Raw genomic sequence first — 14,033 nt, 5'->3', positions numbered from 1 at the left:
ATAGTCAATTATATACTGATGTTCAACTTTGTTTCATTGACAATCAGTTATATTATATTGATAGTCAACTCTGTTATGTTGACTATTAACTCTGTTACATTAAGAGTTAATTTTGTTCCATTGACATTCAACTCAGTCATAGTATAGAAGATTGCATTACATTGACAGTCAACTGTGTTACATAAACAGTTAGGTTTGTGTCATTGAGGGTTAATTCTAGACATTGAAGGTCAACCCTATTACACTGAGAGTGAACTTGGTTATAGCAAGGGCAGTTTCTGTTGCATTAACTTTCAACTCTTTTGTGTCGCATTATCAGTCAAATTTATCAACTGACTCAACTCTGTTACATATTCTTACCCTTCTCTTCTCAAATGACATTCTTCTGGTAGTCCCCTCATTTTTTACTCTGATACCCAGCTTTCGATATATACAATTAAACATTAGCTGACAGTAGTAGTCTCACCAAATAATCAAGAGCAGGGACCTGATGAGGTAATGAGTTTGTCTCCATTCTCCTCCTCAGAGCATTAATTGACAGACTTTATATCATCTGAACATACATCACAGTCTTCTTTGCTAGTCAAATATTATTTACGGTTTCTTTTGAGAAATAATTAAAAATTTTAATTCCTATTATTGAATAGTAAACTAGGACTGAACATTAGATATGTGTTTATTTGTTAGATGGAGTATCTTTATGCAAATATACAGTTAGAACATGAAAATGTGAATGCCTGATGGCCTAGACAGTTCTCTTATATTTTTATGCTCAGTTTGTGTATCAACACAAACGTTTTGTTTAATATAATTATAATTTTTATGAGCATTAATTTTATCTTTAGCAGTTACAATACATTTCATTCTTTCATTCTTCAGCAAATGTACACAGTACTTGGACCAGATGTGATCTAGGGAACTTTAATTTTAAAACCAAGTGAAGTAACACTTTAATCTATTGATGCATGTAATAATATTTCGTCTCTAAACATGAGATTAATAGTCTGAGCAATTATAGCTGTATTAACATTAACTCATCCCAGACATCAAAATATTTACATCTGTTTAACAAATGAGAAATAATTTCTGAAATGCAAAACTAAACTATATAAAATGAAAAGAAACAGCTTGATGTGGAAATGGCAGAAAGATAACTTACATTTTATACATTTCTCTTCAGTTAATTGATATCCAGGGTCACAGGTACAGTGATAGTTATGTGGCACTGGGACACACATACCTTTGCAGTCATTTTTATCTGTGTTGCAAAAACTGCTCTCTGAAAGCATAAGAATGAGAGTTTGGAGACCAGAAAATGGATGTAATTATATCAAGACTGGTGATGGTGGTGATGGGTTATGTTAGTTTTGGTCTGTTGCTGATGGCATCCAGAAAAAAAAAAATGTTTCATGTACACTATGATCGAACAGTCTTAGAGTAATTATTGATTTTCATTTATTATTTACTTCTCAGATTTATTAGGCAGGGGAGATGAGATTGCATGATGTTCATGCCTTTGTAAGGTAGTGATGTGAGGTAAAGCCAAAGATCAAAACCAGGTTATAGACTTGGCTCACTGGAAGCTTATCTCTGCTCTATACTATTAAAGACTGAAGAATAAGGTGAAATAAAACTGCAAAAGATGTTGCTGTTGCTGGATTGTGAAAGTAAGCATAAAAGATTTTGGTAAATCTCAAGTTGGTAGATCATTGGTAAAAGTAATTTATTGTTGTGAGAAGATAGATTAGTAACCTGAGGCTGTAAGACTGAAGGATATGGAAATGATATGAAGGAAACCTGTGGCAAGAAACATCAGAAGTAAGTACATTCCCTGAGGGTCCGAGGAACAATACTGATTTAATGTGTTCTGTAAAAGAAGCAGAAGCTGTTAAACCGTTATTATTTAGTAATTTTTTTTTTCCCTCTGCAAAAATAAGTAAATATAATTGGTTGTGATGTTAAGAGTGTTAGTATTGGTGGTTATTGGCTGTGAAGAACGATTTATATAACCTAATGTTTTCTATGTAAGGTTCACCAAAAGTGCTGAAGCCACTATATGACAGAACTGTCAAAATTAATACTGTCAGCTTGGTATAACAGAAGAGGTTAGCCATTCTGCTGTGATAGAATTAGGCTGATATAAACATGTGTGGTGAATAAGGTATAACTTAGCTTCTCTACGTATTAACCCCCAACACTTTATATTAACTATAGGCAATAGATAAATACACTGTATGCATGTAGGAGCATGTGTTGATGGGAGTGTGTGTCGGAGTACGGTCATGCAGGTAGTTGAAGAATTATGGAATCTTTCAGAACATTTGAAAACTGTGTAATAATCTTCTATTGTTATTTATTATTGAACCTCACAAGTAAAGGAGTTTTAACTTAATTTCATTCCCTAACATGAGTATCAGAGGACTTACAGAGTAATGATTACTTACCGTTTATATTGGACGGATGGTGAACTACGATAGCAGTTGGCTGAGTGAGGTGATCAATAAATATTTCATCTTTACCAGTTATCATGTCAACCATGTGGACACTTGGTTCATACCAGCGACTGTAGAACAGCAAGTGTTCATAGATTTGAAGGCCGAAAATGTGATCCATACTCTTGGATAAATACAAGAGTTCTCTTCTTTTGCCACCTGAATGTAAGAATAAAGAATGGATGCAGTTCTAATCATGTCAATCAAATTTAGAAGCAGAATCTGAAAAGAAAATCTCTGACTGAACTTCAAAAATATAGCAATGTGGTGAGAGTAGTAGTAGTAGTCCTCATCATTATCACCACCACCACCATGTCTATTTGTTCATGCAGACGTTGGTTGGATGGGTCTCCCAGCATGTGCTACCCATCATGGTTCTCGTTCATCAGGCACACACAAAAACTAGTTAACGCTTATAAATATTTTAGTCATTGGACTGCAACCATGATGGGGCCCTGTCTTGAAGGGTTTCCTTCAACAAATACTGACCCCAGTACATATTGTTTTAGTCTGGTCTCTTCTGCTGAATTGCTAAGTTACAGGGTATACATACAAGCCAAAACCAGTTGTCAAGCTGTGGTTGGGGAAAAAAACAAATGCAAAGACACACATATACAACCGGCTTCTACACAGTTTCTTATTTCTTTATTGCCCACAAGGGGCTAAACACAGAGGGGACAAACAAGGACAGACAAAGGGATTAAGTCGATCACATCGACCCCAGTGCGTAACTGGCACTTAATTTATCGAGCCCGAAAGGATGAAAGGCAAAGTCGACCATGGCGGAATTTGAACTCAGAATATAACAGCAGACGAAATACCGCTAAGCATTTCACCCTGCATGCTAACGTTTCTGCTAGCTCGCCAACACAGTTTCTATCTACCAAACTCACTCACTAGGCTTTGGTTGGTCCAGGGCTATAGTAGCAGATACATGCCCAAGGTGTAGCGCAATGAGACTGAACCTGAAACTATGTGATTGCAAAATGAGCTTCTTAACCACAATACCTTTTACAGCTAAATGTCTTTCATATCACTAATCATTTTCCATAGTGGCTATTAATTTGACAAGAAGTATTCAGTTAAATGGACTGGTTAAGACTCTGTACACAAATCCTTTCCAATGCTTTGTTTGCATTTTCGGAAAAGTTGAAAACTATGGTTACTTCAGCTGGAATTAATTCACATCGACAGAAGTTTGTATGTTGTGTGTCAGAGGAATAATCTCAGCTATAAAACTTGTTTATTCATCTCTACTTATCTCAGTAAATAATCAGCTGCTCATTACTGAAATCTTTCTAGAAATGCTAAAGAGATTAAAGATTTATTTTCACATGTTTCCACATAACTATAATAATAATAATGATAATAATAATAACTGCCGCCGCCAATGCCGCCACCAGCACCACCACCACTCAGCAGCAGCAGCAGCAGCAGCAGCACCACCACCACCACCACCACCAGCACCACTACCACCCAGCAGCAGCAGCAGTACCACCACCACCACCATCACCACCGCCATAATCATTTAACGTCCATTTTCCATATTGGCATGGGTTGAACGGTTTGACAGGAGCTGGCAAGTCAGAAGATCACACCAAGCTCTACTGTCTGCTTTGGCATAGTTTCTACAGCTGGTTGTCCTTCTTAACACCAACCACTTTATAAAGTGCACTATGTTCTTTTTAAGAGGTGCCAGCAGCAGTGAGGTCACTGAGTGACTTGTGAGACAAGATCCCTCAAATGAGTGGGGGAGTAGTATTGACAGAAGCAGTTTTTGGTCAGATGAGAGGCTAGAGTATGAGTAAGGGGACAGAGATTGTCATCTTGCAGTAAAGGAGATATATGACTACCTCAGAAGGAGAGAGAGTGAGAGGAGAAAGAAGAGCGAGAGAGTGAGAGAAGGGAGAGGGAAGACAATAACGATGTGATGGAGTGGGGTACATTCAAGTTACAGGGAGGTATAAGTGAAGTGAGAGCAAGGATTGGAAAGGGAGAGTGAGAGGAGAAGGAAAGGGTATGTAATGAATGAACAGAAATAGTAGGAGGGCTTGTTAATGTTGCCATTGTTTATACTGAGTGAGAGAGCAATGCATGCCATCAAAGTGACACTGGGGTAAAATATACAAGACCCAGTATACCTATCATGACTACTCATCTGATAAGGGTACACCAGGCACATGCAACATAACCATATGTGTGTGACACGGTGATCTCATGTCAAGATAAACAGTGCATGACCTTGCAGGTGGGGGCCCAATTAGAATTTTCTTCAGGTTGAGTAGCCTATCCCACTCAAAAGGTCCCTGAATAAGGGTTGCTGAAGGATGTTGAACGAAACACCCATGTTTCCAAAGGTGAATTATCCAAACCCCAAAGAATTCTTTTCAACACATAGCTATAGTCCCCCCAACTACTGCTTGTGATCAGAGGTGCATATATCATCAGCCACTAAGGGACATGCTCAACTGGTTGAGGTGAAACAACTGAAAAGCAAATCTGTGATACTGAGCAGAATATTTGCTGTAACCCATCTTTTATACCAAGACAAAACAATGTACATGATAACGCTTCCAATCAGTTAAGATCAGAAGCCATGAGAGCCACTGCCTGGTACTGCATCAGGGCATTTATTGTTATTGTTATTATAAGGCGGTGAGCTGACAGAATCATTAGCATGCTAGACGAAATGCTTAGTGGTTTTTTGCCCATCGCCATGTTCTGAGTTCAAATTCTGCTAAGATCGACTTTGCCTTTCATCCTTTTGGGGCCAATGAATTAAGTACCAGTGAAACACTGGGATCGATGTAATCAACTACTCTCCTCCTCCCAAATTTCAGGCCTTGTGCCTTTAGCAGAAAGGATCATTATTATTATTATTATTATTATTATCATTATTATTATTAAGGTGGTGTGCTGGCAGAATTGTTTGCAAGCCGGACAAAATGCTTAGCTGTGTTTCTTGTCTTTACATTCTGTGTTCAAATGCTGCCATGATCCTGTCAGGATTGATAACATAATTACCAGTTGAACACTGAGGTTGATGTAGTTGACTTAACCCCTCCCCTGAAATTGCTGGCTCTGTGCCAAAATTTGAAACCATTATTATTATTAGTATTCTCATTATTATTATTAAGGTGGCGTACTGGCAGAATTGTTTGCATGTCAGATAAAATGCTTAGTGACAGTTTGTCAGTCTTTGTGTTCTGAGTTCAAATTCTGCTGAGGTTGTCTTTGCCTTTCCTCCTTTTGGGTCAATGAAATAAGTATTGATCAAGCACTGGGGACAATATAATTGACTAAGCCCTTCCCACAAAATTTCAGACTTTGTGCCTATAGTGGAAAATATCTTTATTAAATGGCAAGACTGCTAGCGAGTTGGACAAAATACCTTGTGGTATCTAGTTTCAGCACTATATTCTGAGTTCAAATTTTTCCCAAGGTAGGCTTTCCCCCTCATTCCTCCAGGGCCAAAATTATCAGTCATGTAGTGGGGTTGACAGCATTGACTAATTGTCTTCCCTCAAAATTGCTGGCCTTGTGCCTTAATTATAAACCACTGCCATTGTTATCATCGTCATTGTCATCATCATCATCATTATAAGATCTATATGCTGCAAGAGACATAAGCCTGATAGTGTGCAGAAATGTGGAGATTCCTGGACGATATCAATAAGTGTGGTTGGTTTGTGAGATATGTCATTCTGCAGTATTTCTCTTTGGGTCGAGCACAGACTGAAGTTATACCCTATTGTCTTTAAATAAAAGGAAGGACATAACAGGTATTGTAGTCTGAGACTATTTTTGAATAAAAGGTCATAGTTCCTGGTTGATGGTGATGACAGCAACGTTGATGACAACAACAATAATCTAGCTCACATCCAACCAGTAGTCCTTTCAATAAACAACACAAAAAACAAGCATACATTGCAGTTTTGGAATACTTTATCCTATTTATGAAAGATTCTGCTATCTGAATACTGCAGTAGGGTAGTATCATCTTCAAACCTCACACACTACCATGGGACAATAACTATATTGAAGGAGTGGAATAATGTAACAACTTTGCTGAGTCTTAGCCAGGAAAGTGGGATATGATTGTATTTTCTCTAAATCAAATTTAACACACTACCTGTCTAGATAAAATGAAAAGATAGAATTTAAGAATTGAAGATAAGTAACAACAGGCTTTCTTGGGAATTGATATGATTTGGGCAACATTAATAGCTACTTTCTTAAACTGTTCTCTGACACATACTAGTCCCTTGCCAACTTCTTGTCTTAAGTATACAGTTTTTCAATGTTATTTGCATAATAATAATAATAATAATAATAATAATAATAATAATAATAATAATAACAATCTCACATATAAACAAAACAATCTTTGAGAGTGTGCAGTAAGCTGGGAGAAAAACACTACAAAAGGAGGCATGATAATGTGGCTAAGTTTGTTCACTGGAGACTATGTGAAAAGTACAGCCTGGACAGAGCATGGAAATGGTACAAACATGAACCAGAAGGAGTCCCTGGGAACAATGAATACAAGATACAGTGGGATTTTACAATCCAATGTGACTCCCTAATTAATGCTTGGAGACCAGACAGTGTTGTGGTTGATAAAGGAAAACTAGAAACCAAGATTATAGACATTGCAGTACTTGAGGATGCACACATAAATGACAAAGAACTAGAAAAGATTGAAAAGTACAGGCTACTAAAGGACGAAATTGCAAGAATGTGAACTATGAGGAGAGTGTTTGTCATCCAAGTAACTGCAGGGGCACTCAGAGCACTAACCACCAAGTTCAAGAAATATTTCAGAGAAATCAGAATTGACATGAGAGCAGAGCAAGCTCAAAAAACTGCTCTGTTGGGGACAGCTAGGATTTTAAGACTGCTTTTAGATGTTGGATGTCTTCCACAATAATTAACAATCAATTATCAAAGATTATAATGCATGGAAAGAGACCCTGTGAGACCTCTGACAACAGGCTGCTGCCTGCTCTCACAGAACAAACCAGAACAAACAAGACTGAGCACTCTGAGAAATAAAACAACAACAACAACAACAACAATAATAATAATAATAATAATGATAATAATAATAGTAATAATAATCCTTTCTACTATAGGCACAAGGCCTGAAATTTTGGGGGATGGGACAAGTCGATTACATCAACCCCAGTATTTCACTGGTACTTAATTTATTGACCCCAAAAGGATGAAAGACAAAATTGACCTCGATGGAATTTAAACTCAGAACGTAGCAACAGGCGAAATACCGCTAAGCATTTTATACAGCACACTAATGATTCTGCCAGTTTGTCGCCTTAATAATGAATAATAATAATAATGATGATGATAACAATTTCAAATTTTGACATAAGGCCAGCAAGTTCTGTGGAATGAGGGGCTAGTCTATTACATTGACCCCAGTACATAACTAGTGCTTATTTTATTGATCCTGAAAGGATGAAAGGCAGAGTGGTCCTTGTTAGAATTTGAACTCAGAATGTAAAGAGCTGGAAGAAATGCTGCTAAAAATTTCATCTGATTCACTAATGATTCTGCCTTACAATTACCATTCTTCTTGTTATTAATACTGATGTTGTTGTTGTTGTTATTGTTATTATTTATTATTATTTTTAAGAGAAATCTTATTTTATTAAAATCTATCACGAGGAAAGAATTTAATTCTCTTTAAAATAATCCCCATTTAAAGTTTTAATTTTATCCACTTTAAAAATATACAAATGAAAAATTTAATCAATATTTTAAATATTGCAATACTTATTTCCTGTATATTTGTCCATTTTAAATCTTCACATTCAAACACACAGTAACACTGCACCATCAGCTACTTTTGCATTACAAACATACATGTATCGACACATAATTACATAGAAATATAAATGTATGTACATAATTATCAATACAAACATAAGATTCAATGCTATACATATATAGAAACATAGGTAAATAGTTATTCAAACGTGCAAAGGTAGGTAGACGTACAAAATATAGGTATGTAATTAACTCAAATGTGGAAACATAGGTACATAGCTATACAAACATGCAAGCATAATAGTAATAGCTATCATCACTATTTTACATGTTGACCATGTTGGCATGAGTTGGATGTGAGGTAACAGTCCAAGTTAGCTGGTATTCAGAGTTAATGCTCTTCTAAATGGGCTGGAGGACTGTCTTACTTGTATATTCCATTTTTTGGACTACTTTCTACAGCTGGGTAGCCTTTCTAATACTCACTCCCTTATTCAGTGTACTGAATGCATTTTATCAAAGCACAAGCACTAGACAGATTGTTCATGTCCCCAATGAGGTTAAAGTTCTCTCTATTCCACAATATCTTCCTTCAATTGCCAACCACTTTGCAGAGTGTAATGGATGCATTTTCTCATGGTAGAATGCAGAATAGCTTCAGACCAGTCCTTATTCAGATCCCTCTATTGTCCTCTTCCTTTACTACTCACCATCTGTCTCCTTCATTCGATTCTTCATTGATATCTACCTCTTTCAACCATACCCATTTCTATTGCTATTTTTCTCTTGCTCTTTCTAGAGTGGTTGCCTTGCACTCTGCCAGTCTTAAAAAATCTATCTGTTCGAGGTTGTCTCCACTTTTTCGAGGTAGACATGACTGAAAGTGTGAACAGAAGTGGGTGATGGCCATGTCAGTGAAAGAAGAGAAAGTATGAATATGAGTGTGATAGGGAGGAGTAGAGTGATATGAGTGAAAGGATGGTAAGAGGAGACACTGATTGCAACATATTGGTTGTTGATGAGGAGATTGAATAGAAAACTCTATGGCAAGCCTGATAGGATAGCATTAAAGGTGGGGTGTAGTAAGAAAGAGCAAATGAGGAATAACAATAGGGATGAGTGAAGGTGAGAGTGGTAAAAGACAATGAAAAATCCCATGAGGGATTGTGGCAAGGGGTACTGAATAAAGACTGATCTAATACTATTCTTCATTATGCAGATGTTATAATGGAAGCAGGTACAGTGGTAGATAGATGAAGGTGGAAAGAAGTAGAGGGATTGGATATGGATAGATCAAATGCTATCCCTCATTACACAGACAACATGAAACAGAGACTAGGACAGGGGGTGACTGATAGAAGAAAAGGTAACAGAGTGGGCAGAAGAAAAAGGCTAATAGGCATGTAATGGGTGAGAAAAACAACTACCATTCTTTCAACAACAATATTTATTTCTTTATTGCCCATTCTTTTACCAACAATATTTATTTCTTTATTGCCCACATAGAGGGGACAAATAAGGACAAAGGGATTAAGTTGATTACATTGACCCCAGTGTGAAACTAGTAACTATTTAACTGACCCTGAAAGAATGAAAGGCAAAGTTGACCTTGGCAGAATTTGAACTCGGAACGTAATGGCAGATGAAATACTACTAAGCGTTTCGCCCGGCGTGCTAATGATTCTGCCAGCTCGCTGCCCTCCTCACAACAATATTGTACCAGTGGGTGGTTCACTTCCAGCACCATGTGTTGCCAATCATCATGGTTCTTTTTATTTCCTTCTTCCGGTTTGACTTCTTAAGATCGGTCGTCATTTCTTTCTCTTGAGTTTTCCTAAATCTCCTTTATCACAGATTCCATCCAGTTCAAGGATTTAGTATTTCTAGCATCCTCCTTATGCATCACATATCCATACAAGTGCAGTAATATTTTTTGCACATTACATTTGATTCCTCTCATATTCAACTTCGAGACTACATTGTGTAATGTCTCCTTTCTTTTTAAGATGGTAGGAGGTAATTTGTAAGGGTTAAGGTCACTATTTCTATTTGGTCAAATGCCCATGAAATAGCTCTCTTATTGGTAAAAATGAAAATTAATTCCTGAAATCTCAATAACAACAGCAAGTTATTGTTGCTGTTATTGTTGTTTGTTTAGCCCTAGACCAGTCCTTATCCAGTAGACCGGTGATCAAGGCATTTAAGCCATTATCATCCCAGTTTTTGACATTGTATCCAGGATTGCACAGTTCAATTTGTTGTAAAATGGTAACGTGTGGTTTGCCAGGAATTCTACTGTTAAATGTAACAGGTTAAGTGACTATGTGAAAGAAGAGAGAGGAAAGGCAATCCAGAAATAGTGGGGTGGAAGGAAGTTTTATACAAAAACTGAACTGACAAAAAAAATCTAAAAAAGAAAATGTAAGCTTTGGGCACTGCTTTTCCTCTCATCCTCAGATTGAAAAGAAACGTCTCACAGTGAACTTTGATTGGAACTAAATGGCAAGAGAAGCACAGCAAAGAGAATGTCTGTAGGAGGGTTCACTCTTATTACATTAGTTTTTTTTTTTATGTAATCATGAAGAAGACATATTGACAATAAACTGACCTTTGAAATCCATGACATAAATGCGACCATGAAAACCATCAGCAACATACAATTCATTTTTGTGGATGACCAGGCTGTTGGGCCACTGTAGTTTCTCTGCCATTACTGTCTTATGTCGATGGCAGTTTGTGTGGCATCGGTAAACACCAGCTTTTCCAGATTTCAGTCCATATTCACTCCAAAATATAATACTAAATTTTTAAAACAAACAAAAATATTTATATTTGAATTAGATTTGCATTTAGTGATGGTTACACTACAATTGAATGTTTGTATCTTTATTTATAATTATCACACCATAAGAAAATCAAAAGAGGAAAAAAGGACATTAATTTAAAACTGTGAAATTCACTAAAGTTTATTATCTGACTTGGATTATATCTATGATAATTGGCTTAATTTGAGTGTTATTAATATTGTAATATTCTTCTTAACTAGAATCAGTCTCTTGGATTGGTGGCTTTCAGCAGATCTTACTTCAGGGTTGTGTGCACTGATGGATCTCTCTCTGAGCCACATACTAAAAACTCTGGTATGATCCAAATACAGACTCAATCTCTATACACATCAAGAAAACCTTATTGTACACCTGTTAAACACAAATGATATGAAACAGGAACCCTCAAATTCATTACAAATTCTGGTGGCTCTAATGGAGCAACATTTTTGATATTGAGCCATATTCTGAATGGCATGTAAATTGCCCAACCAAAACTCATCCAAAATGCTGTTCTCATATCCATGTTTGCCCTTGAAGTTTCAAACATCCAGTCAATTCAAGTTGTGTGGGTAGCCAGTGCCTGGGAATCAGTGCACCTTGGGAAGGCTACACCCGTTTTTAAAAATCATTATTGCTATTTTATAGTTTTCTTTTGAAATTTTGTGCCTCTAAAAATTTTGCAACCAGAATAACTGCCTCAGTTGTGCTGTACCACTGCTCTTGTTGAGCAGCCTTAACAACAACAACATCTTCAAGTGATCATATATCCTCAATATGACAAAACAAACTACACTGAATGGCCACTCACCAATATATTCCAACCTCTGGCCCACAGATGTGCTCATCTCTGCCCATTTTTTTACAACTACTACAATGACCTCAGTTCTCCACAACTGGTTGGTGCCATGCCACCTCTACCTAAATACTTCTTAACTCATCTCTCCCAATCTTGTCACCTATAGTGGATCACATACCCCAGTCCATACACTAATTACTATGTCCAGTAACTTCCTCCATAACTTTGATCCCTTGCAAATCACTCTCAGTTACATGTCTTTCTTGCAGCCATCAACATACAAATGTTCTAGAAGGGTGTTGATGGCAGTAATCACACCAATCTCAGAAAGCCTGCAATGGCTATAAGCACAAGCTCTTTCTTAAGACTAAATTAAACAAAAAAAAAAAATTAAACTACTTATACGACAACAACATTTTAGCATCATAATAAAAAGAATAATTAAAGAAAAGGCACTTAAAAATATGGATTAGCTGAAAGTATCAATGAATGATTTCTGTAAGCACCATTTGTTATGTTAATATGATTCTTTTGATATTAATGATAATAATTTTGGTTTGTTACACTTTGGAATAGGTGGTTCAATATACCTGAAACATTATGTTTATGGTTTGCTGAGTTTTTTTCAATTCCACTCTCTGGATAAACAATTTATTTATCCTGTTCAATGGCATATTACTTGTTTACACTTGCATTTTACATGATGAAAGGGAAATTTATTATCAATAAATTTCTTTGTCTTTTAAACAGGAAAAGTCTTATGCATATAAAATTTATGCAGAAAATTGGTAGTTTTCCAAGTTGGATAATCAAGAAAAATGTTATCAAGAAAGTATGATAATATGAACAAAAGCCAAATTTATAACAAATTCTGATTTTAAATTATATTGTTCAAAAATGCTTTGCTTATCATTGTAAGTACAAATGTATCCTCAAAGACTGTGTCTCTGGTTTCACTTGTACCATATTTCTGGCAGTTATATCAGTTAATTCTTTTTTAAAGGCCTTTCTTTATTTGTAATTAGGCCTTACATAATAATAGTATTTACTTACAGTGTGTTTTTATATGTTAGTATATTAGAAAGGCATTGCAAGGTAGAGGTGTCATGTATCAAAGGTTTCAATTGACTATTGAAGCAAAGTGATTATTAATGTATATATGAACATTCTGAACTGTTATTTATACAATGTATTTATGCAATATATTTAGAGTTAATTCTTATTAGTTTATGCTGTCTAATGCTTTCTTTTCTTTTTGGTGGGAAAGTGGGGAGAGGCCTAACACATTACTTAATACCATTACCATCCACTTTTTGAGTACATTTAATGGAATTCTCTCTTTTGTAAGGCCCCTTTGGCTTATTCATGTTCACATTTCCCCTGCAGACATTGACCAGTAGAGGTTCAGGCTAAGCATTGGCTACATCGGTTTGACAAGTTGGCGGTCTGTAAGGATTATATTCATTGCACCCCCTTCTCTCTCTCTCTTACACACACACACACACACACACACATACACACACACACACACACACACACACACACAAACAAACAAAAAATCACAGTAGCGTTTAGCATAGTTGTTTATTTTAAAACTACATGATAAATGATGTGATGGACACATCACATCACAAACACTTTGTTGGCTGATAAACACTTTATTTGTACATGAAACCATCTATATCTATTTATTGTAGCATTAACATGGTTACTTGGTTAGAAGAGAAAGATGTGTCAGTTTAATTCTCATTGAAATCTCTCTCCATATATATATATATATATATGTTATGACTTCCTGAATGGTAGAAGTCAGACAGTTGCAGCCAATGCAGAACTATGTAGGGAAACACAAATATTGAGCGGTGTTCCACAAGGAACTGTTCTGGGGCCACTACTGTTCATAGTGGCCCTTCTGGACATGCCCACGGTCACTCGGAGAGCCACTGTCACTAGCTATGCTGATGACACAAAGATATCTCAGGCAATAAAGAATCCTGATGATATTGTAAGCCTGCAGAATGACCTAAATGCAATATATGAGTGGGCAGAGCAAAATAATATGCAGTTCAATGCAAAAAAATTTCAAGTACTGCGCTACAAGACCACAAGTATCTCCCAACTGGCATACAC

At 36.4% G+C, this 14,033-nt stretch overlaps 1 protein-coding gene across 2 annotated transcripts in view; it reads right to left on the bottom strand.

Moving 5' to 3' along the window:
* LOC106873594 (low-density lipoprotein receptor-related protein 6) overlaps positions 1-14,033 on the bottom strand; it is a 699,058-nt gene that overhangs the window by 28,570 nt on the left and 656,455 nt on the right. For both annotated transcript variants that reach the window (XM_052965592.1, XM_052965587.1), the window contains exons 16-18: positions 10,888-11,078; positions 2,445-2,651; positions 1,160-1,279 (exon numbers count right to left, since the gene is read on the bottom strand). In XM_052965592.1, coding sequence (XP_052821552.1) covers positions 1,160-1,279; positions 2,445-2,651; positions 10,888-11,078 — 518 coding nt within the window. The remainder of the gene's footprint in view (positions 1-1,159; positions 1,280-2,444; positions 2,652-10,887; positions 11,079-14,033) is intronic.

Source organism: Octopus bimaculoides, chromosome 1 (genome assembly GCF_001194135.2).
Source record: "Octopus bimaculoides isolate UCB-OBI-ISO-001 chromosome 1, ASM119413v2, whole genome shotgun sequence".
NCBI classification, from domain to species: Eukaryota; Metazoa; Mollusca; class Cephalopoda; order Octopoda; family Octopodidae; genus Octopus; species Octopus bimaculoides.
The sequence above is the reverse complement of the archived record's forward strand: the minus strand, read 5'-3'. Positions and strand labels throughout refer to the sequence as shown.